Source organism: Simochromis diagramma, unplaced genomic scaffold (assembly GCF_900408965.1).
Source record: "Simochromis diagramma unplaced genomic scaffold, fSimDia1.1 OVJJ01000603.1, whole genome shotgun sequence".
NCBI lineage: Eukaryota > Metazoa > Chordata > Actinopteri > Cichliformes > Cichlidae > Simochromis > Simochromis diagramma.
In genome coordinates this window covers 15695643-15721672 of record NW_024387414.1, presented here as the reverse complement: position 1 = coordinate 15721672, position 26030 = coordinate 15695643, and the positions used below count along the sequence as shown (strand labels likewise).

At 38.0% G+C, this 26030-nt stretch overlaps 1 protein-coding gene across 1 annotated transcript; it reads right to left on the bottom strand.

Moving 5' to 3' along the window:
- Nucleotides 1-60: 60 nt before the first annotated feature.
- Nucleotides 61-21240, bottom strand: syt9a (synaptotagmin IXa). Its single transcript, XM_040011888.1, has 7 exons — nt 20295-21240; nt 11849-12344; nt 10639-11194; nt 5703-5823; nt 5436-5607; nt 5050-5179; nt 61-1015 (listed from the first exon to the last, which is right to left on the bottom strand). The coding sequence occupies exons 1-7, from the start codon at nt 20440-20442 to the stop codon at nt 947-949; spliced, it is 1692 nt and encodes a 563-aa protein (XP_039867822.1). The 5' UTR covers nt 20443-21240; the 3' UTR covers nt 61-946.
- Nucleotides 21241-26030: the final 4790 nt, after the last annotated feature.

Here is a 26030-nt window from a genome sequence, read left to right as displayed (position 1 = left end):
ATAAAAAAGATATTCTACAGATAATATATTTTACTGTATACTGTTTAACACAGTTTTGCTCTTAATTTCATCATTTTGTTGTTTAACATATTAACCAGATGTTTTTTTGTTTTGGTTTTTTAACCTTTTGTACTGTTTATATTGTCTATTTTGGTACTTAACGTTCTGTTTATTTTAACCTTCGTGTACAGCACTTTGTGACTGCCTGTCTCCGAAAAGCACTTAATAAATAAACTTTACTTACTTACTTACTTTATCTTGAAGAGCTAGTGTTGTGTACTATAGTTGCTAAAGTGATAGAAATCTAGCATATTATGAAATTCTAATTCACATTCAAATTAACTGAATTGAAACTGATAAACATTTTTCTATGGAATAATTTTTATTCGTAACATTTAACATACTTTTACTTACAGGTATTTTGCCTAAAAATGAACTGTCACTGCACATCAACTGACAGAACAATACATCCTATTCAAAAAATAGAAACAAAAACCAACAAACAAGTAGAAGATATCCCATCAAAACATGACCTCATGCACCAATTCACAACCAAAAAAAAGAGAACAGTATGGCAGTTCAACTGGTTGTAAGTACATTGTGCAATTACAGAGACTCATCTCATTAAAACAAGTAACAAGACTATTAAAAAAAGAGCAATGAGTTTATAAACTCAGGAACAGCTCAGACCTAAAATATCTGCCTGTGCTGGGTCTTTTTCTTATGGAACATCATAGAAAAAAAACATCCATCTTTGCAGTCATTCAACATGCAACTGATCCAAAAGAGCAGAGCTCAAGACAGTTTGTGTCTTTCTTTTCCATAGGTATTAATGCATGTGTTTATTTTTTTTATGCTAGGACCATATATGAGCAAAATTCTGTATCACATCTGCCCAAAGGTACATATAGCACAGCCTTCGGCTTATTTGAATTGTTGCTCATGGCTACGGAGAAGGAGGTGTCTTCAGAGAATTACAGGATCCTCCCTGGCTACTACCTGTGGTCCCCTGGTACTGCAAGAGAATAAAGCAGAAAGATTGCAATGATAGTTAGTGTAAAAGAAACAAACAAACAAAAAAAACCTCCATCTCTATTAGTCATATAAACAGATGTACGATGATATCAAATAAATCTAGAACCAATCCTACCTTTTTATCTTGGAACAAATGTACTCACCACCTACAGAGCGATGAATTGGGCAGTGAAACAAACACTGTATGTCTGCCATTTAATTTTTTGATTTTTGGGAGGTCAGTTTATTTATGCATTCACTAAATTTTATTAGCATAGACGTTTTTTCTATGGCACCTTTTTCTTGCCAAGTCCAAGTGAAAGGATAAAAGCTTTTATAGATAAAGTGGTTCATTTGGCATAGAAACACATAAACAGACCTGCATTTGAAACCTCACAGCATAAAAGTACAGTACTGTTTTGTGAGTAGCATGAGAATAAACTGACTCAAAATTTGGCAGGATAACTATGCTTTCTTTAGCATTCAGTGAATTTGGCATAGATACTTATTAGGTTGACCATCATTGTAAATGAACAAACTGAAGACCGATCATTAACTAAGAGCAATAAATTTTACATTGAAAGCAAAAAATAGAATTTTTGCCAGACACCATATTTCAGAAATCTGCTTATTGGCACTTGGGGAGATTCATCCATTGGGAAAACCAATCGTACTCCCCTTGCTGTTACCAACTAAGGGAATGCTGCAAATCAGACATTTAAATGCTGTTTATTAACTTTTTATAACCCTTTGATCTCAGCTACAATGTCTATCTCCTGTGGAGAGGGCACAGAGTGTCATTTGCATGGAGGTTGGCCAAAGATTCTCAGTTCAGGTATGTATTTGTAACCTGTAAAACACTGTTTTGTCAAAGCAGTATTACTATCTGAGAAAATATTGTCAGATAACCTCAACAACTACATCATATTCAGTTTATGAAAGGTAAACAGGTCTTACCACTGGGCTATTCAAGAAATAATGTGTATCCATAGAGAGAAGGTTCAGTGTGCAGAAAGTGATGGGTACATGAATACTTACCTTTGCTGCAGAAGAGGCAAAAGTGAAACGAAGAAGGAAAAATATAAAGCCTGGAGATATTTTTGTCAAAATTGAACCTACTGCCCCACAATGGCTCCTGCACATTTTCAAGAGGCTTGGAGACTTTCCAAGTAAAGGACTTGTATGTTGAGTGCATCCACAGATGATGACTAATGTCACTGAAAAGCCTGTGACTAAACTTAGGCTGCTATTGGAACTTGAAAATTCATAGGTCATCCCAATCATTCTGTAGATGTAGAGGAATACCTAAAATGTATAGTAAATTCTAGTCACTATTACACTGTGTAAATACTCTTAACTTCCATGGGTTAAAATGGTCACGTCTGTTAATTATTATGACTCGAACAAGGGTTCAGTAGGTGTTTTGATATTGCTGGATAGAGGAGCACTGAACTTGCAGTGTGAATGTATGTATGAATGTAGTGAACTATCTTGGTTTATGGATAAGTTCACATATAAGAAACTGAACACCCTTACCATTCACTCAATAGAAGTAGCTTAGACATTTCAAACTCACAGTAGTTTCACTCCACACTAGAATAAAGTACGGCAATTAGTGCATGAGTTTTATCAGTGGCTTTAACCTGAAGAATATCTATTTTGCCATTCACAAAACATGCTGTATTGTGTCAGTGCTTTGTCCACTATGTCTACCTTCCCTCTTCAACAGCTAAAAAAAAGATTTGGGATAAATATTAGGAATATCATAATCTCAGAGACAATGGTATAAGGCCAAGTCATACTGGTAAATTACAAAGATGACTACAAGTTCTAAACTAGCTTGTATTTGTAGAAAAATAAACAATTTTACAGAAGGCGCTACATTGCTATGGAAACTTTGGCAGCCAATTTGATCTCTGGTGGAGCAGGTTATATTTTAGCCATCACACACAGATATGCAATTTCACATAAAATAGCATCACCATCTGTGGACTTTTTGGAGAGAGCTGCTTTCTTTTTCACTGAAAATGATTAAATCAGATATATAATGTTTTTGAGCTTTCTAGGCTTCTTGTCAATTCTGGCAATAAAGTGATTTCCATGAAATGGCAGACATCCTCTCTTTTTTTTGCTTTGTTATAGCTTACAACCATATTCCCTTTACCACTGACCAAAAATCTTTTCACAGCCGCATTGTAACAACACACTTCAGTATCAGTGAATAGTAATGAGCTCAGTGTGCCTTAATAACTGGACAGTGATAAGCTTCCTACCCACTTACACTTTCTTTTTCTTTCATCTGTCAACTCTAACCTCAATTAATGATAAATGTTTTTTTATCATTATGTTTATGTTATAAATATTTTATACTGCTTAAACTTCAGGAAGATGGCCCAACCGACCTGAATACCTCAAGCACCAGAAACCCAAGAAAGAGGAGGAAGAGGAGGAACCATCAATGAAGGACAGGCCCCTGAATGGTATGTACCACTGGCACATAGATGAAGTGGCTGACATCCAGAAATCCTACCAATGGCTAGACAAAGCTGGACTGAAAGACAGCACAGAGGCAGTAATCATGGCAGCACAGGAACAGTCTTTAAGCACAAGATCCATAGAGGCTGGGGTCTACCACACCAGGCAAGACCCCAGGTGCAGGCTGTGTAAAGATGCCCCTCAAACAATCCAGCACATAACAGCAGGGTGCAAGATGGAGAAGTATCAAGGGCTCAGAGAAGAGGGTGAAGGTAACAGTGGTCCCAGTGGTAATCGGAGCACTAGGTGCAGTGAGTCCCAAGTAGGATCTCTGTCCAGAAGAAGGCAGTCCTAGGAACAGCTAAGATACTGCGCAGGACCCTCAAGCTCCCAGGCTTCTGGTACAGGACCCGAGCGTGAAGCATAGACCCCCCTCAGGGGCGAGAGGGGAAATCTACCTATCTATCTATCCATCCATCCATCCATCCATTAGGGGGGAAACAATACATGTATCCACATTGAACCGTTCGATACAGTGCTTTCGGTACGCATATGTATCGAACAATACAAAAATGTTTATCTATTTTATCAACTTTCCTTCTGACGATGCTGTCTGTGTTGAGCGCTCAGTGAATCTGCGTTCGACTTCTCCGCCTATGGCTGCACTGTCGAGCGCAGATCCACTGAGTGCAGCGCAAGCTAGCAAGACAGAAGCTAAGCTCATTGCAACATGGCAACTGCCTCAACGCTACCCGAAATTGAACCTCCCCCACCCTCATTCAGATCTGGCGTTTGGAACTATCTTGGTTTTCATGTGAAGCATGACCCTGACGGTAAGCGCGTCATGGACAAAAGTAAAACAGTGTGTCGGATGTGCCACACAATGCTCAATTGGTGGGAACTAGTGTGTTAGCGCAGTTAGCTCATTAACACGGGGTGATCCGCGGTAACTTGTTAACGGAGATTTGCCGCGTTATGGCGTTACTGTCATTTTAACGAGATTAACGCTGACAGCACTAGTGGGAACACAACGAATATGACTGCACGTTTACGCCGACATCATCCTAGTGCAAAGACAAGTGGAAGCAGACAAAAACAACAAGCATCCATGCTACAAACTTTACCCGAGTCATTTAGACAGCCGTTAGCACATGATTCTCCTTATGGGGACCTGATATGTTTAATATGCTGCTGAGAATATAGCCCAGAAGAAGCGTATAGTATAGCTTTTATTTTGGAAAGAGCCATTTCTCTGTAATAAACTCTCTTTTCCAAAGATGAGTGATTTCTCCATCAGATAGATTTATTTGTTTTTATTATTTTGTTGTTTCAGCAACATTAAATTTAAAAACTGTACTTTTGAGTTAAAATATATATTTATAATTTTAATAAATGAAAAATTAAAAAGGCATGAACATTTTTTTGTATCGATAAAATATCGAACCGAGACACCAAAGTATCGAACTGAACTGAACCGTAAATTTTGTGTATCGTTGCACCTCTAATATATGTGTGTGTGTGTGTGTGTGTGTGTGTGTGTGTCAACACATGCCATCTCACCTCAACGAGAGGATGCCAGTGGGCGACAGGTTTTCGGGGATATGTAAGCATTTCACTCCAGTGATCTCGACCGAGGCTGTCAGCATCATTGCCGACTCGACACACACCAATGACCTCATTATGGCCTACTCTGTAGACCCAGGAGGATAAGGGAGAAAGAAAAAATATTATAAGTCCTCCCATGCTTTCCAAAAATAATAATGTCTTACATATTGTGTGTGAAAAGCAAACCACCCAAGACAATATTTTACAGAGACAAAGAGTTTGAGGAAATATTTGCAAATGTTCTTTGAATATATTTTATCCGCTTTTGCCATGCAGCAAGTATAAATTAAACATTGACCCATGCAAAAGATGTAGAAACTACTCTATAGAAACTCTCGAACCGGTCATAATCCATCACAGCAATCAAAAGGCTGATCTGCTCTATGTTTTCTGGAGGGACATCAAACACAATGGCCTCATTATAGACTGGATTCAGAGTGTTCCTCTTTGTTGATGTCTTCCTCTTCTTCAATCTGCGACCGTCACACATCAGTGAAACTTTCACATATGGATCTATAAAAAATGACACAAACAAAAAAATTAACTTGATTTACATTTGGGATACCAGTGGGGTGCTGCAGTTACAGTCAGTATCAGATTTTAATTACCAGATGCACCAGTGATATCCATGGCCTTGAGGTTGCGAGCCTTTATCATGGTAATGGTCAGTCTGCCCGCAGTAGGCAAGTAACAAAGTGACAACATCAGATCCCCAAGGTCCACATTATCCTAAAAGACACAGAAATATTTACTCTAAAATGAGTTTGATTGTGTATTATTCTGGTCATTTATTTACAGTGTACAACTTTTCCACAAATACTATTTTCTGTCATATTGCTCCAATTAAAGCCTCCCATATTTCACCCGGCACAGAGGCTTCAGTTCAGCTGCTGCTCACTTATCACTAGTGCTTAAAATAACTCCACAAAAGAAGTGCGAACCAGGAAAGCACACAAATATGTGTGGTAAAGACACCTACAGTAGAATCTCTTGCTGATCTGCTGCTATGTTGGTGAGATTGTGCTGGTATTTCAAAGCACGTGTCATCAACTCATCATCATCATCTGATCATTTACAAAGGTAAGCTCAGTAAATTCAACTGAAGTGCAAAAACAACAACACTGAAAACTTAGGATCAACTGACTTTGCTGCTCCAGTAATACTCTCATACTAAAAGTAACAAAGACCAAGTAGGAATGTTTTTTGCAGCAGCAGGGCAATGAAAAAAACAACTCAAAACAACTCTTATGTATGCTAAGATGCCTTTTAAATTAAGATATTCAAAATAACTAATTTGGTATCCAAAGTATAATGTATGTTAAGTGCTAGTTTTAGAAGTATCTGTGAAAAGGGAGATGCAGAAATCTATCAAGAGGGACATCCATACAATTGGCAACAATTTCTATAGCATGTCTTAGGAATGTCACACACACTTGGACACTATTGAGTTATTATTATTATTTTTGGTTAAACTAGAGAAACTCTGTGATTTGGCATTTTGTGAGTGTGTATTTCTGTGTTGTTTTTTGTTTTTTTCTGAGAGAGAGAGATCACCCATGAATTGCACTTGTATATTTTGCTGCAATCATGATCAAGTACTCATCAAGGCTTTTAAATGTGAAGGATGAATTAACTCAAAAAACCCTCCAGAAAATGCATCCCACATCCCAGAACTATCTGTTTTACATGCTTCATGGTCTAATAATTGTGATACAGGTGGGAAACAGATTAGCACTGTGTTTTACGTGCTCCGCAAAACCTCTTAGGCATCAAATAGCGTGTAACATCTGCAGGTTGAATGTCATGCTCAGCGTTTCTGATAATCAGGCTGGTATGCCACAAGTATATTCTGTATTTAAAAGCTCAAACCATCAAATGTATTATACAGCTTTTGTTCATACTGAGACTGTCATTCCTAAATCCAGTAAAAATAACGCATGTTCTTCATTAATCTACAATCTGCTTCTATTGCAGAGCTAAACAAGCTAAAATCTGGCAATGATACATCAATATGGCCAGTCCCACTGGAAATCAAGACTTAATGATAATTCTTTATTTTCTATCAAATAAGCTCTGTGCACTGGTTACAGAATATCATGTCTATGTACTGGTGTCCAAAGATAATTAGCTCATTTATGAGGATATATGTGTGGGGCATCTGTGTCAATCTCTGAGAAGAAGCATTTGTACAAGTGTAAGAGTCTGTGTGTATCTGTGTTTTGTTTTGTTTTTTCTGTTTGTGTGCATTAGCTGAGTGCTGTGAAACTGACAAAAACTGAACAGTGTGAAAATGTGAGAATTCCAGATTCTGTTAATCACTGGTTCCCATCAACCAGACGTCACATACCATTCTGTTCCAACCAGGCAACATTGATTAGCAATCAGTTAAACAGGGCACAGGTGCACTGATCCAGTAAACATCCATATGTTGATGGATCAAAACAATCCCAATACTTTTTGTGAGCATTTTCCCCGAAGGCTCTATCTGGCATGCTCGTGTATCGTCATGCTGTTTTCTCGGCATGTCCTCCCCCCTCTTCATTTCTCACTTTTATGTTTTCCAGTATCTTCTGCCTCAAAAGCTGTTATTTTACTGTCTGTGAATATCTCAGCCATTCTGAGCACTCTATAGAACCCATTAGCACTACATTCAGAATGCGTATAATATGCATTCACATCTAATTACTTTTTCTGAGTAAGCTACTTCTTTTTTGTTTTACTTTAAACAATTTGTTTGCGTACTAAAAGTTGGACACAGCTGATGACTTCGTCACAGCTGGGTTAAAACAGGTGTGTCCGTGTCTGTTTATGCATTTGTGCATGTGATGAAGAAAGACCGAGACATGTTGAGGGAAAAAAAAGGCAGGCAGAGATAGATAAAGAGAGAGAGAGACAGAGTAAAGACAGAAAGAAGAGACAGATTCTGTCAGTATTTTTAGAGGCCATGAGTAGGAAGCCGTTAATGGTCTTTGGCACACTGTATGTGAGACTTTATGCACTAAAACCTTAGCTGCTATCAGTAGCCTGCAAATTAGACAGGCGTGGACTATGCCACAAATTTGAGCTCTGCGTTGTCATAATTTAAACTGACGCAGCAATAAAAAGCACAAAATAACACCACATATCTAAATTTCGATGAGGTGAAACAGATGAGATCAAAAAGGCAAAAGAAAACTGATTACTGTGCCTTTACCATAGACAATAAAATGCATGGATAAATGTGGCAGCTTTGATGAGAAGAATATAAAAGCATGCTAGCCATACAGAAAAGTGAACATTATAAAATACATTTAATCACTTTTTTGAAATAATACCATGGATTATAAGTATATATGCAGTAATACTCACTTAATTACATATTGCTGTTGTGAATAAACAATAAATATGTGTGATAATGCAATCTTAAGTTGCATGTAATGAAGTTCTAACAAAGAATGAGCATTAAAAAACAAACAAATAAAAACAACCACAACAAGTGCGTGGTGTTCGATTTAATATTTAGTTGATTCTCTCCCATCTGTATTACTGTTCTTAATCTGAATGAAAGTATAATTGTGAAATGAAAATCTAAATTCAGTGATGGAGCTCCTTATACTAGAGATGAAAGCATAACAATTTGTTTTACATTACTAATGGCCAGTGCATCAGGCACACAAACTCTGCTAACTAATGTGCTCTCCTTATTAAAAATGATATGGCTGCAGTGCAGACATTTGCAAAAGATGTAGCGATGTAGCAGACAAGCCTGGACGCCAACAGAGGCAGATGATGATTCGCTTATTAGATAAACAAGAGACAGACATATGCACAACATAGACATACAGCTGCTCAGTCAAATACTCCCATGCTTTTTTTTTTGTCTGCTGTTGAACTGGCTTCATGTTTTGCTCAAAAGTCAGTTCTTAAGATGAGAAGAATTAACTGAGATGAGATGAGTCTGTAAAACAGTTCATTCTTAAAGGTCGGCAGTGGTCAAAATATTGTTTTAACGAAAAGCGCAGTACATTCAGTTATAGCAACACTGTGCTTTCTGAAAGATTTCAGAAAGCTGCAGCACTGCTAAAGTAAGCCCAGTTGCAAAGACACTCCACATCTTATTAAAATCTTTTTGCTGAGAAGGTTAACTATGTTCCACAGTAAACATTTATTACAGTTTCCAGACTGACTCACCACGGCTGTTCCTGTTGGACTGTCTTATTGCTTATTAAGCAATGTTGCAATGTTTTAACTAAGATTTATGCCCTTACACAAGTAAAATCATAACTAACATAGTGACTGGGAATTGATCTCATCTAAATTCAACCAATAGTTTTCCTTTACACAGCTGTGCTTTACTGATCTTGTTTTATTGAGTTCTGTTGCCTAAACTGTTTCCTGCAATCAACTGCAAACAGAATATAGGGATCAGTTGCATGTTACAGCTGTTCAAGCTCAATAAATGAAATGCCTGTAAATAAAACAGGCCAACACATAAATACCAATGCTGTATTGTAGTGTCTGAGATCTTTCACCTCTAAAGGAGATGAGCAGGAACAGTGAAAAACATTATAAAGATCTTAAATAGCTAATAATCTAAGAAAGAAAGAAAGAAAGAAAGAAAGAAAGAAAAATGGTGCGTATGTCTTGTTCCCAAACCAGTTTTCTCAGTTTTTTTTTTTAAATATTTTTTTCTCCTGTTCTCCGTTTCTTTCTCTCTCACACACATTTGGTCTTATAAGGACCCGCATACACTGACAGACACTCTCTGTGCAACTGTATGCTCACTTTATAGGTCTAACAGAAACTGGTCCTAACAAAATGAGATTTACTAGCACGCAGTCAGTAAGGTAACATGGCAAGAGGCCTGTAATCCTGTTGACCTTAAAAAGTCTCAAAGGATTTAATTTACTCATGGTAAACAGGTCGTTCCAGCAGAGCAAACTGAATTTAGATAGGTGGGAGCAGATGCAGTAAAAGTAATTGCTAATAAAATGCCTCAGTCCTTCACTTGTGTCATCTATTTGGAATATGTGCAGCATTAAGGATTGTTAAAGAAAAAGGAAGGTATAGTATTAAACACTATTCTAAAAGCATATTTTTTAAATTAGTATTCCTTCCAAAAACCATATTTAATGAAAAATCTATTGCTAATCATTCTCCGGGCATGTAAAGGCAATTTTAAAAAGCATATAATATCTATACAGATGCCATAGATGTCTTGTGTAGTAAAATTTTGCGCTCGGGGTCACTACATCTGTTATTAAACAGATGCTTTTTTAAAGTCTTTTCATCTCGACAGCAGAGAGAGACAGCAAAGTAAAAGAAAACATCAGTTTTCAAACACAGGCCTGATCACCTTAACTAATTTTTGTCCTGTTTTTTCAGACCTGACAAGTGATAAAAGGAAAAAAAATTCAGTACTTTGTACTGCCAGTGGGAGACAGAGGGACAAATTTCGAACTCTCCACACAGCTGTCACACACAGCCTTTGTGGGGGAAAAGTTAAATATAACCTGGCAGCTCTAAGTAAATATGACATAGTTTTGAGTGAACGTTCAAACTCACCGAGGAGACATACTGGATGTCTCGACAGAGTTTTGTCTCCCTGGGGAAATCTGCCAGATCCAGGAAGTTGTCCACCACCACTTGACCAATAATGTCATGCCGTGAAAAGCGGTCGAAGTCATAGACACTGAAGTGTAGCTTTCGTGTAGGAAGCTCAGAGTATGCCACAGGAAACAGGAAGACCTCATCAAACACAGGGTTGAGTGTCTTGCGGTGCACCTTTGTCTGGTGCTTGGTCTTTCGATCGGGCAACAGGTAGATCTTAACATAAGGGTCAGAGGTACCGGAGAAGTCCTTGGCCGGGAGGTCCTCTGCTTTGTGGATCTTAACTATTAACTGTTCTATATCACAGTCATATTTGAGGATAAAATGGAGGCGCCCACAACCTCCGTCTCTTCGACTTCCTTCGTCCCCCTCAAGGGAGCGCTGTTTGTAGAGCTCGGGTTTGAGGCGGCCCAGGCCCAGGCCCATTCCGGTGAGGGAGTCCTGCCTTTGGAACTGGGCCACGTTGAAGTCTGGGTTAGAGAGGTTCATGTGTCTACGAATGGACCCTTGACTGTGCACAGAGGAAATCAACAGAAAACAAAATCATACAACATTAACACAATGAAAAGAAGGAATGTTAAAACATCAGCTGCATGTTTTTTGAAGCAACCTGCATAATGAATTGTTCTGCATATCATAATTTATATCTAGTGCCAATGCTGCTTTTCACTTCAAGAACATAGTGTACACGTAGTGTGCTGTATTATACATTTTATAGTCTAGCAGACAGAAATTGTTGTTTTGGTTTCATTATTGCCTTATAATGTGTCTGTTTTTTATACTCACATCTGCACATGACATTTAGTCATGTTTCAGACACCTACACTTAACAAAATCCTCATTTCAACCAAGCCTCTGAACTACCTAACCCTAATCATAAATAAGGTGTAAGTTGTTTTCCTTTACCAAAATCCTTAAATGTATTATAGTTGATGCACAAATAGAAAGTAAAAATGTGAAACATGTTGGCAGGAGTCATAACTAAAGTCAAGTCCAAGTCATTTTGTCTTTCATCTCTCTTGTCCTATTGGGAAAAGTAGCAGAAACAATTAATAGTTTGAATGTTAGCGTTTTTAACAGAGATCATAATTGTTAGGGGATTTTTAGAAAATAAGGCCAGCATGTCTTATGGGCGCACATAAATCAACAAATACCTCATACTGACCCTATTTCAGACATTGAGCATCCAGAAGGTGGGGGTTCAGTGGTCTGTCTCTGCATTCGGGGGTTAGTGTGAACTCCATTTTCCCTGCTTTTACTCTGGGCATCCAGTGGTATATCTGGAGATGTGTGGCTGATCTTCATAGCTGCCTCTGGTGTGGCCATGACCACAGGTGGTGGTGATACAGGAGTCACCGGAGCCTCCACTGAAACAACAGATGCCACGGGAGTAGGCTCTCTGGCCATGGAACAATGTGATGATTCACGGCGGTTGTGCATCGGGGGATCCACAGCTGTGTAAACTGGCTGCCTGGGTGCAGACTGTGATGGCAGAGGGCTCATAGTCGGGTTGAGGTGCCCATGGGCTTCCTTGGTGGTGGGGGAAAGCCCACGCTCCCTCCATGGTATCCAGCAGAGCTTCCATGAAACAAAGAGGGAGACCCCAAAGAGGGCCAAGCCACAGGCAGTCACTACCAATGACAGCAGACTCACAGATATGTCTGGAAAGAGAGAACAATATCTGACAGTGAATAAGTCTTCTTTTTGCTTTATTGCACTCTGATTTTTGATATCACCATCATATATAACCATTTCATGATTAAGTTACACAGTAAATGTTTTAAAAATACTGCATGATGGACATGTCAGGTACACAGCTATAGGTCCTGTTGGATTTATTTTTTTCTTTTCTAACAGATTCTCATAAAGAATGCTCAATAAAATCAAAATTATGTACAGTAGTAGTAGCAGTATTTAACTATCCAATGGAGGCTCATAACTGCACTCTAAGGGTAGTGCCCCCCCCCCATGTTTCGATTTCATTTCCTTTGCTGATAATTATGGTGAAAAAATGAAACTTTAAAAATGATTTTTCCACAAAAGAGGTGCAAATACAACAAAACCAAATATAGAAATGCAGCATTACAACCACAGATGACCACAGTTCTTGGTTTGTTGTTGTTTTCAGAAAATAAGTTAAAATATTTTTGTTTTAACATGACAATTCAGAAATTCTTTTCAAGCATGCACGTGGCATTTGACTTTTGCTTTGTGGTTTTTCTTGTGTGTATTTGCAAAGCAGCTATTGTCATACAGATGAAGATTATTTTTTTGAACTTGCTTGGATTTGTCTGTTTGTAGATGTTTATTTGAGTCTGGTGAGCTCTCCTGGCTTCCGTAGGAATAACCAATGAAGAACTTTGAAAAGAAATGGTAAATGGCCTGCATTTGTATAGCGCTTTACTCAGTCCCTAAGGACCCCAAAGCGCTTTACACTACATTCAGTCATTCACCCATTTACAATGGCAAGCTACATTGTAGCCACAGCTGCCCTGGGGCGCACTGGCAGAGGCGAGGCTGCCGGGCCCTCTGACCACCACCAGTAGGCAAACATGGGGTTAGTATCTTGCCCAAGGATATTTGGCCTGGGATCGAACCACCGACCTTCTGATTAGTGGCTGACCTGCTCTGCCACCTGAGCTACAGCCACAAGAAAGCAGAATTAGCTCTCTTCCTTGAGTATAATTTATAGTGTGAAACTGTCAGTGAGGTACATTAATTACAAGAATTTAAAATGTTCCCAGTAGTTTGATAAAGTGCTAAACCCGCGGCGCTTCATGCTGCCTGTGTGGTTAATGTATATTATCATGTAAATAAATGAGAGGGTATAAAAAACAGCTTGCAAGAAAAACATTTACAGGCTGTTATATATGGTCTGTGGTAAAAAACAATTTGACAAATGGGGAGGGAAGGCGTGAAAATCACAATTTATACAAAACAGAAAATAAAAACATTCTGAAAACAGATGAGTTTATAAGAGAAATACTATCAAATCCCAAAATTCAAGGACAAGATCACTCATGAAGCTGCTCTACACTGGTACATGTAGGAGTTTAAAGGGCTCCTAACAGCTACTCTATCTCTCCTGTTAAATCTGTGGATCCACAAAACACGTATAAACAAACTGAAGATGTCACTCTAAAGATAACAGCTTTGCAAAATTAAAGTTACTACTCGGTTGCTGTTCACACATGTGCATCATTAACTGTGTGATTATATATAAGCAGTACTTGTGGGCAACACCAGGAGTAATGGCCGTGGGAGTATAAAAAGTTTTACCAGCATATCAATCCAGGTCTTCATCTATCAAGTTCATAGTTTCAAAGCATGACACTGAATAATTCTTCAGTGCATTGCATTTGTTTACACCAGCCCAGGGTGTGCAAGTCACCATGGAAAGGGAGATGAGGTGTGAAGCAACAGAGTCATCAAGGGCATCTGAATCATCTCTGCTCTCAAGAAGCAAAAGCACTAAAAAAAAATAGAAACTGCTGCAATGACTCTGAAATAATTACATGAACTTTGCAACTTTATTGCAAGTAAAAGGAGTTTTCATCCAAACAGTGATAATATACTAAGTTACATTACTATTACCAGTCTTTTCTTAAATGATCTTTACTTTTCTGTTTTCACTGTTCTGCTTTCCCTCTTTCCAGAAGCTGCAAATGTCCCCAAGCCTCTTTCTGGCTGTTAAAGGGAGGTTCTTCCTCTCCACCTTCACCAAGTGCTTGCTTGTTTCCTTCTCTCTAATATTGTTAAGGTTTTCTACCCCATACAATATAAAGCACCATAAGACAACTGTTGTTATAAGCAAATAAAATTAACCTGAAGTCTTGTTTTGGATCATAAGGACCCCATGGAGTATTAACCATTTGCCTCAAATTGAGGTAAGGGTATGTATGTATTCACATATATTAGATGTATTAACTCCAGAAATTTGTTAATTCTACTGATATTTAAAAACATGTAATAATGTGCCTTTTTAAAAAGTGCTGTTAATGTCAATCAAGACCATGGAAGATATGAAAAAAGGTTGCATTTAACCATGTTTTACAGCTGGAGTCTCTGAGATACCAAACTGAAGAAATGTGGCTCTGTAGGGAACTTTAAATGTCACAAGTTCAAACACAGCATGTGTAATTTTCATAAAAATTTATTGAGGCTTTAATTAAAGTTTAAAGTTGTTAAAACAGGCTTGAGATGGTTTGCATCCTAATTGGTGTTACAGATATGCACACAATTTTGCTTTGAAAATCCCATGTCATGTTTTTGAGATACTGTTTGATATCTGAATTTGAACAGTGTGTTTTTATGCACCGTTATTTGATGATGTAATGTCACTGAAGCAGACCAGAACAATCTTATAAACTCCTTATGTCGGCTAATGTCTTAGTAGTAGATATTAAGTTGGGATGGGTCTCTCATGAAGGAAGCGGTGACGAGGATCCAGATGCTGGACTGGCTGAGAATTAGACACAAATTTTAAAAAAAGACAAACAAAAAAACCCAAATTAAAACAACCAATGAAAACTATCAAAGTAAAACAGGAAACAATCCAGAACACCTACACAACATGGACACAAGAAAACAGTGAGGAAACAAAAATGATAATCAGCTCCAGACAGAAACTAAAAAGGCAATAATATCTCATAACTGAAATAAATCACAAGTATATTAAACCCAAAGTAGGAACCAAAAACACAAACATTTAAAAACGGCAGCAGTGAAAGCAGAAAAGAAACCAGCATTATATAATATTTAACAAGAATCCAAACCTTCAAAACTAACCAATCCCAGGGGCAATGACAAGGTCAAAATAAAATAAGGATGGAGTACGCATCTGGGATTGTGTAGATTTTAAAGCTGTTATGCATGTGTAATTATGGAAATATCAAAGGCTTACACTTTCTATATGCTGAATTCCCTCATTCCCTAAGCTCTTATCCATCCTTGAGCTTTTGTGAGGCAAAAAATGATTAAGTGGTAATTACTTTAATTGTTCATCATCAAGATAACAGAAGAAATAAATGCTGTTCATAACGTGGCCAAGTGTACTGACTGTTAAAAAAATACTACACATACTGACATGGTGCTTTACCACTGCATTGTTAACAACCGTCTCCAGTGCATCATTAATGGTCATCAGTCTTTTTTTTTCCCTTTTACTCTTATATTTTGTATTATCAGGGCTACCAAGACTCATCATTCAGTTATTTCTTCATCTCTTGTATGTGATGATTTTGACCAGCTATGCACCCCTGTCACCATAGTTTCAAAAATCACATTAAATAAGAATTAGAAAATCTTGATCACAACCATTCAGGTTATGCATGCCTTACAAGACATAGTTTTGAAGTCCCTTTTTTCCCTATTAGTTGCAGAAAACCTGCTATTAATGCTGTATCTCATACTATTATCGACTAATTTAAGTGTCTGCTTTCACAACCATCTCATGGCCTGTGATTATAAGAATTACATAAGAATTGGCAAAACATTATATCATATGTTAAAAATGGAAGTGGCCACTTATATAAGTATATCACGTCCTTATACACATGACCTTATAAAATATGTGCTGTATGTTTATTTAACCAATAGAGATAATGGGTAATTAGATGCAGTTTTCGTATTTTTATTCCATATGGTTTTCTACACTGCCACGCTTCAGTGAGCTCCCAGCACCGCAGTCACCTGTCTTGCACCCCTTTCCAAATGCCATCCTCTCATTGGCCAGGACTAAGGATTCTTCTGGTTTCCCTTAACTAAAGATGACTCTGGTTTCCAGCAACCATCCTGTCTAGCACCTTAGCCGACAGCCAGAACCATCTGAACTCTTCTGCAACGTCACTCTCCATTGCTCAGTCCATCTGCCTGACCTCTTCTGTTCTGGCCCACCAGCAGAGGTCTCTTGTTTCTACCCTTTAAGTCCCCAGGGTGTCCACCTGAGCTTTCCTGCTCTGCCACTGTCTGCTGCTTCCTCTAAGCTTTGATACCAGCTAAACTGACTCCCAAATCCCTCTTCTAACCAGTTCCCCATCGTCTCTCTTTAACACATGACTTCTATTTATTTAATGTAACAGTCTTTCATCTTTGAGGTAATTTTGCTTATTGAAAAGCCCAAGCTCTTGCACAGTGTTTTGAATAGAACCAGTCTGCTGTATCCACCTGACTGTATCTATTTTTGGCTATGCGAGGGCAGCGATACAGATTATTCCCAGTTTATGTGCTGACTATGCAACAGGCTATTATTTGCCCATAGTATTATAGCAGACATATCCTTTGTCCCTTCATGTATGCGAAGACAAATCAGGCTTGTGAAGTCTGGAATAAAATTTTCAAAAGAAAAAAACTCAAAAGTGTAATATTGGTGTAATCTGTATTAAGTACATTAGTCATAACAATGAGTGAAGTTTTTAGAAAAAGCACTGATTGTTTTCCTGATTAATCTATTACTGTTAAGCAGAGCATGTTATTTTATTAGCCTATAAAACCTCCAGGAAATCAAGTGATTGGTATGTTGATACATTTAACAAAAGGGTAATAATCATGATGTGTATCACATCAAGGAGACTTTCTCCTCATGAATACCTGAACAGAGAATCTGCTTAGACACTAGCAACAAATGTACAACTAATGCACAATTAAATGAAACAGAGAGTGGATTAATGAGATACAGGATTATCATTATAATTTATTTATCATTAATGGCTCTACAATGAGTTTAAATTTCATTGCAACACAAGGCATTTGATTAGATGTAGCATTTGAAATCGACTTGTTGGATACGTTTGCTGTTACACAGTTGGACTGAATGCATTATTTTATTTTGGATGAAAGTAGCTTATATTAGAAATGTTAAAGCTGTACACTAATCCGAATTGTAGCTGACAGATATCATGTTACGTTTAGTAGAAGCAAACTATTTCCTGAACTCATCACATTCAATCCTCTCATTTTGTTTCTTTTTAATTGCACGCTATAGCAACAGAACACCGTGCCTGCCAAGATCCACTTTGTTTCTTCTTTTGTTTTTAATGAGTGAGATTAATAATCATGAACTTTAGAATTTTTGCATATAAACTTCTGCTCCCACTTACAGAGCTGGGCACAGATTTAGAGCTGATTTCAGTCTGTCTTGAGTGTTTGGTCTGACTGATACTACAAAGAAGAGCTGCTTTTAAAAATATGAGAGGACTCGTGATGAGCTTAATCACACCTGACACATCTAATGTAAAGATCACACTTGTAATTAAGAGTCTGAGGCTGACTTTTTGTCATGGTAAGAGTATTAGATAAAAGTTAATGAGACTACACATCAACTGCATGACTGTTTTAGTCCAAACAGCCAAAAGTGTACTTATTTGGCAATAAAGGTTTTTGCACTTTTCACTATATGCTGTTGGTAAGGTAACCCATCCTCCAAATCCCACAGTCCTGCAATTAGGACTGGGTCTGTGTGTGGGAGCTGTCATAAGACCTTGCACAGGAACACAGACCAACTGTCCTTTCTGCACTGTGAAATTCTGTGAATACCAGAGTATGTGTGATTTGAGAGAATAATGTGGAGAAATTGAGGGACTTGCCATCTGAGGACGCTGAGCCCACAGTCGGTTTGGCAGGCCGCCCAAATGCTGCCTGGTGGAGAAGAAGCTATAGACATCTGGAGGGATTTAAAGACTACATTGGAACAAAGAGGGTGGACCAATTTTAGTGCACAGGACCTTCAAAGGTGCAAAAGTGTAGGAGGCAAGCAAGTGCTGAAAAGGCAATATATGTAATGTTTACTTCTGGGATGTTATTTTCCCTAAGAATACCTCTCTGTAAGTAAAAACTATTGGAAATGTAATATGTTACACATGTACAGTAGGTGGTTCCAACTTGTTGTCCCCAATGTTGTAAAGGATGAAGCATTCGATTGCATTTGCATTTCTGCAAATATTTTTTTGTTTTTTTTACTTGCTTATTGACAGATGAAAAGACTAAATCCACTCGTATACATATCTGTTAAATATAAAGCTGCACTCATAAACTCTGAAACCTGACTCTGTTCCAAGGTAACTTAATCCTCCTACCGTATCTCTAAAGCTGATTAATTGCCACAGTCTGTTAAATAATCATGCTAGTTTTAAAGTGTAAAAATTAGAAGCTGTGATATGTGCTTTGAACAGTGGAAGACACATTTTTCTGTTCCTGCTAAAGCTAAGCTAATTGGCATTTGGCTTCAGCAGGACAGGCATTGATTGATTGACCACAGTCATTGGGATTGATATTAAACTTCTCAACATACTCTCTGTAAGAGTGTCAAGGAAGGTATCTTTCCAAGTGGGTGACTAATCCATTAAAAGACATGTAACACATGTTACACATCTTTATTTTTCTTTCATGTTCCAGTTCTTATTTTATTGATCCTTGATATTTTATGATCTTTCGAGAAAATAGTTGTAAATATGTTTACGTAATTGATTTAAATCAAATCTGAAGTCAAAATGATGTTTTATGTTTAGCATATTTGTAATATATATATATATATATATATATATATATATATATATATATATATATATATATATATATATATGACCGGTATACCCGCAGCTTCAACTCTAGCTGAAAGAGTATCTGTCCTCTGCCTTGTACTTATTTCCTTTGTTATTCTCTTATGGCTTTCTTCCATCACGCTGAGTGATATATGCCAGCTGGAACAGAAATTAAACCCATAAGCCCTCTTGATAGCTAGCCCCACGGGCTACCCACATAATTTCACTTTTGAAAGTGTCAGTGTAAAAGACAAGAGAAGATCGGCCTATATGATGAATGAGGAAGCAAGAAGAGAGCTGGGACTTTGGGGGATAGTTGAAGTAAAGTGGAAAGGAACAGAAGGGAGAGCTTGGGGGTTGGAGGAGACTGACAATTCACAAAGTCCTGTCACGTGATGAATAATCATTGATGCAAACTATGGAAGCAGAATGAATGCAGTGGAAATGTGCAGGAATTACGCTTTCTCGCGCCTCCAAATAACGCTTTCTCGCTCGCTCCTTCTCTCCTCCGCACACATGCACACAGACACTAATTTATGCATGCCATTTAGGCGAATGTGTTTACCCTAAGTGTTGATAATTATGTAGCGAGAGTGGCTAATTCTAAATCTAATTATAAAAAGCAAATGCTTTTAGGTAAGAATTAAAAAAAAAAAAGAGAGACAAAGTTTCAAAGTAGTATGACTCAATGTTTGTGACATGTCAGTAAATACACGATGCAGGGCAACTCATCCAGTGAAACATATCTGATGAGTGTTCACAGACTAGCCTACACGATGTCACGCCAACCTCGTGTGATAGAAATGGGGGGAAAAAATGGAAGAAAAAATGGACTTCCTCAAAAAATGCATAGTTTAACCGGATCGGTGAGCTAACTAATGTGAAAAAATAATGTACAAGTCTAATTTTTCTTTGATATTATAGACTAATCTTCGTCGTGAAGTAGTCGAGCCAAGCTTGGACCACCTATAGTGTGCTTTATGCGTGCGATGTTCAGTGAAAGAAGTCATATGCGACTTCACTTACACTGAATTTAGTGCAACCATTGAATCAAGCTTGCAAATGATGCCTCACCTGAATCCGTGTAGCGTGGTCTGGCGAGATCTCGGAAATAGTAGATAAAATCCCGACAGTTTTCATTCTGCACTTCCCCCTTAGAACAAAGATCTGACAGGAGTTCGAGCGCCTTTTGACAAATCTCGTCATCTCTGTCTCCAGGCATTTCCCACCAGCATCCTTATAAAGGGAAGGTTTCTTAGGCACCACAACACCACTCCTCCCGCCTGACAGTCACCTATTCCACGCTACTCAGCACACAGCTTCAAGAGTCAACCACTCTCGGCACGCCTTCCCACACGATGGAATCGACAAAGACACCGTGTATTAGGAAGAACGAGAAAAACACTAGTCCAAGTGCAGAAAGCAGAAAAATCCTATCAGACATGTGACGTAAAAAGAGTTTTTGTACAGCATTTAGTCAAACGGTCCACTCTGGTCCTCACTCTGCTCGTTGAAAGCCACCGGTTGAATCCGCGCACCGCCTCTGCGGCGCCGTGCGCTGTCCAACGTGCTGAAAATGTGTGCACGGAGTGTCTTTGCACAAAGCGGGCTGGCCGTAATCCGTTATCTTTAAGGTTTCGAACAGTATCGATCGCCGGGAAAGTTGAGCAGCACTTCACTACAGTGAGAAATAGCTGGATTCGCCAGCACTAATACCGATAGCATGCCTCTATTCTTTGCTCCGATGAGGCTGGTGTGGTTTTACGTGCCCGCACATGGCCAATCAGAGGATGACATGTTTTTTTTTTCTTTTTTCCCCTCCACTTTGTGAAATCACTTTACCCTTTTACATTTTAAATGTTTTAAAAAGCCTACAAGTTTGGTAAATTAACTCAAGAAACGCACCATTCACTTGGAGTTCCTGCTGCAGGTAATTTAAAATACCTTTTCCCCCCGGTGCCATCTTATCTTTGTCAAGATAACTGCTACAATGACATCTACGATTTGTTTTGTCAAAGACTGGACGTAGAATTAGGAAATACAGGGGACCAAGCAGTTTAGTTGCCATGCCAACTTGAATGACCACTTTAAAAGCTGGGTTATTGGCCCTCATTTTTACGACTAGTTATTGCAACCTCTGAATAACGTGAAACAGCTGTTAATGTAAGTTCGAATTACCCGATTTATGGATTTCATGGCGATTTCAGTTGGCTGCGACAGATTCTGTAAAATAAATAAATAAAGGTTTTTCCACCTTATATCTATTGCCCATTTCTGCACTCGTCGAACTCCCCGATCCGGTCTAGGCATTTTCTGAAGTTTCTCACACGTCGCTCAGTAGATTCTCCTGGTCAGGTGTAAGTACTGGAAACACATAGTGCGGTTTTGTTCAGTGGTCGAGCAGCATGCAGGAGGCAGGATGCATTATGCTCACTCATTCCTGCGAATTCTCTGGACAGCTGCCTGAGCTATTAACACATGGGATGGATCTTATAGTACAATGATTAGGGAGCTGGGGTAAAAACCGTTTAATGTCCGTTCCAGCTGTTTGATCCTCACATACAACTCTTTGGGGTACTGCTCAGGCTAGAAGCAAGATTTTTTTTTTTCTTTTTGCACGTAACAGTGATTTGAACGGAAGCTGTGTTGTTGTGACCGTTGGGGATTTGTCAAGAGCCCAAGCACTACATAAAGTTTTAGAAAAAAAATGTTTGAAACTCCAAAGTGAAAACTACGTACTTCTCGTATTCAGAAAACAAAACAAAACAAAAAAAACAAATAGTGGAAAAGAAACTCTGAAACCCATTACCACAGAGAGGCTACCACAGACTATAAGACAGAAACAGTATGGGTGCCCACACATTCAAGTAGGATGTGTTTATGTATCGCCCTGTCTTTGTTTGATATTATTTTTAATCCTTTCCGTGTTGCTTAATTTTAAATTACAATCAACAGCAAAACATAATATATTTCTCAAGGGACAGCTAATGTCAATATTGATTATCCACAAACCAAAAAAGAACATCTGTTTCACAACAGTGTTTCTCTCCTAGCTGTCAACTTGCATAGGATAAGCAAAATGTAAAAAAAAATAAATATATTAAACAACTGACACTTTTATAACTTTGGAGTGTAGTTCTCTTTGGATAAGCTGTAATGTGCTGTCACTCATGTATTTCATTAACTATACTCTTTTGTGATATGGTGTTAGTTTCACCTTTGCTGAGTTTATTTCTACAAAAGACAAGCTGACTTATTATGGAATATAATCCTTGTGGTTATCCAATTCACATCATTACACTTGAGTAGATAAAGTAATGAACCGGACACAAAGCCACAGAAGACATATATGCTAATGACATTTAATGAAAAGTAATCTCCTCTATGATATGAAATGATGTATGGGGAGAACTCGTAAATGGGAATGTGGAGGTGGGGGGGATAGTAGTTAGGAAATAGTGTTTTCTTATATACATAGTTTTTTATTTATATATTACAGCTTCGAGATCTCAAACACGCTGATAGCTATAATTTTAAAAGGGAAAAAGGGAAAAGAAATTCTGAAGGAAAAGGATGACAGGGTGAGAGAAATGACAGATAAATGGGCTTGCTGTGTTGATGATTTTCTTGCTTGTTCCACCAAGAATAAAGAGCCCAGCAGTCAGCTCTCATCAAAGATAAACACAACTTTTTAACGAGTGCATTTATCCTGTTGCACTGCTGTCTTGCAAATGATGTGCTGCGCTCATCCCTTTTTTCCCTCTCAGTGATTTTTTTGTGGTGTTTGTGTTGTTAGTTTTACCTCATTTGAATTGAGGACCCAACTCAGCAGATGTATGCTGAGTCCACTTGACCTGCCCCAAATGCCTTGTGATAACAGGCATTTATGTGAAATCCTTTCTTTTTCTTCTTTAACTCAAGAAGGTGGGAGTTTTAGGAGTGGAGAGACATAGGTGATGACAATTATGATGGCATTTTATTGTGCATATGTGTTTTTCATTGTAAAAGGTTTACACAGCAGTAACTCAGCTTTCTTGGTGTCCATGGCAACTGTAAAAGAAAGAAGGCACACTTCACCCATTTCTTCTCTCAGCTTATTTCGTTTGTCTCTCCCCTCCATGCCATCCATTAATTCTCTGTTTTTCTCAGACCTCCCCCAATGTTGTTTTCTGCTTGTCTACTTGCTCTTTTCTTTTGTTGTAAACTAGTTCACCTTTGCAAGCACCACATTTCTTATTTTGCCATGGTAAATCCCTGTAGTTGGCTCAACCAGTACAACTGCAAAATTGCTCTTTATCAGCAAGAAGAGGATGATGGTTCCAAGAAGGTATAAAATAGTCTTTTCTGAATTACCATTATGACTCAATCCAATGATTGAGTCATAGTGTTCACATAATAGTGTACACAATTAATCACAACTTGCCTCGTGATTTGAATCACACACGAGTTTTCTAAATATTATTTTTATGTACAGACTTAAGAGGGAGAACAGGAAGCATCCGCATAAGAGGCAGCAGAACATCATATACTATGTGACTAGAACACTGTGGAAGAGATTCATTACTTGTCATTTTCCACAAAATCTCACATCTGCTGCCCAAGCTTCTCAGCATCCTTTGAAACAAACAAAGTGTTTTCTTAGAGGAGCTGTACAGAGAGAAGGAGGAGGATGGGCTGGAATTTTTTCTCATCTCAATTGCTCCATCTCTATTTTTCTGTACAGCTAACAGTGAGGCCTTAAGGGTTTGAGCAACTGGTCTCAAGAAGGAAAAAAAAAGAAAAGGCAAAGGCTCAAAGGCAAAGCCAATTCAAGATATTTTGGTATGTGTGTGAGAGAGACAGCGTGGTTAAGAGTTAAATCATGCTGTGTATTTGAATAACAGAATAATGCTGGGTGTGAGTGTGTGAGGGAAGAAATGAGAAGGAAAAGCTGTTAAGGAGAGAAAAAAAATACACAAAGGCAAATCAGGAATACATACATAGGTTTGTGAGAATGTGATTTGTGTGCCGTGCATGTGTAATAACGTTGCTGTTCAAAGGGTTTAAAACTTAAACTTTCCAGTTGGGTTTTATTTAAATAATCTGAAATATTACAAACTGATTTACAAATACAATCGACAGAAAAGATGAAATCTAGTTGGAAAGTTGACGCTTCTGAAAACCCTATAATAATATATCACTTTCTCTGTTATTGGTTGGATTATATGAAAATGTATTCTTTGCATTGCTGCATATTTCCTTTACATTTTGCTATGTAAATGAGAATAGGTTCTGTGATTAATTGAAACGTGCAAACATGGAAATTCAGTGTACAAGGCTTAAATATAACAAGGTTTAAATTCGATATTTTGTATCACATATAATCTTCAACACAGCCTTCAGCACACTTCAGCCTTTTCTCTCTGCTTCCCTTACTTATGAATGGTTTCCTGACAGCTAACCTTCCACTGAGACCATGTCAGGTGAGGCATCAGCAAAGACAAAAATGCTAAAAAAAAAAATAATGAGATATGTCTTTTTTTTTGACAATATGTGTTATTTCTCTTCCTTATAATGTCTTGGGTAGTATCAGCTACACATCACTCAACTGTATCTGTAGTTAAATGGACAGCATGCAATCATATAAGCCGGATGAAACATGAAAGCTAATTAGAAAGGCCAGAACACTCAAGCACGTCCCTCTGAAGAGAGGTACATGCAGTTACAGGAAACATAATGAGGCTTTGAGGGACTCGATGCAGGTAAGTAAAAGGTCACAGGGGAGAGAATACATGTGGGCAGGTAAGATACAGTCAACAACACAGATTTGCAGATGACACAAGAAAAAGAAAACATATTCAGTCTATGTGGAATAGCATATTTTGGATTTTTAAATTCTAACAAATTGTAAAAGCAGTCTTAAAATTGGATGGGAATCTCAATTTTCAAAACTTAGAACTTTATCATAGAAATAAGCAACAAAACTGGCTTTTAAGTGACAGACAAGAAAGCACACACGAAGAAGTAAACATGGTTGTCCAGAGGGAATAGAAGAACACACTGAGTCAGTTGTGAACAGAGAACAGAATTTGAAAAGAACTAGCTAAAGTGATATTGTAACTAGCTTTAATTATACTGTAGAGAGTTTATCAGCATCTATTGTGGAGGTATATCCTCATCTTTTGTAATTATCCTTTGTGCAATTTGATGGACAATAGCTTTTCCATCAAACAAGGTAAAACTGGACCATTATAACCTCACAAGGATTTTTGTTACATATTACTGTTGGTGTGTCTGCAGTTAAGCCTTGTTCCGTAAAAAGTGGAACATTAATTCAGCTCAGCTCATATTAATGCTTCAAGCCATTCTCTTTGTTAGTGAACCGGCGACTTCATCACTGATGAAATCACTGATTACTGATTTTCAATTACTGCAATGAGAACTTCAAGAATTAAAAAGAAGACTGTTTGATATAAAGTACTTTCCGTGTGGGTTAACAGTTGCTGTTGATCAGGAGGTGTATAAACCAAGAAGTTGTTACCTCAGAAAAGGAGGTTTTGTTTTTGGTAGCTTTTGCGTGAATGCGTGTGGGCATGTGTGTCACATCTCATTATGTGTGTAAACATGATAGCTTGAAAAATGTTGAATAAATTCTGAGAAAACTTTGTAGAGGTGTAGAATGGGGTCGTGTTAACAATTCATTAAAATCTGGCTTACATCCACCAAGGTCAACTTAATAATTTATTGATTAAAAATTGCCAAAAGGTCTTATAACTTAGGAACTATGATTCTTTCAAGTGTGTTGTATATATTCAATATAAATCATGTGAC

What these genes read in the sequence shown, in the direction of transcription:
- syt9a (XM_040011888.1), bottom strand. Translation starts at nt 20,442, where the DNA reads ATGCCTGGAGACAGAGATGACGAGATTTGTCAAAAGGCGCTCGAACTC. An exon ending in ACATCCAGTATGTCTCCTCG is followed by an intron (nt 5,824 to 10,638) that starts GTGAGTTTGAAC and finishes TGTGTCTTTTAG; the next exon opens with GATAATGTGGACCTTGGGGA. An exon ending in GGATATCACTGGTGCATCTG is followed by an intron (nt 5,608 to 5,702) that starts GTAATTAAAATC and finishes CATTTTTTATAG; the next exon opens with ATCCATATGTGAAAGTTTCA.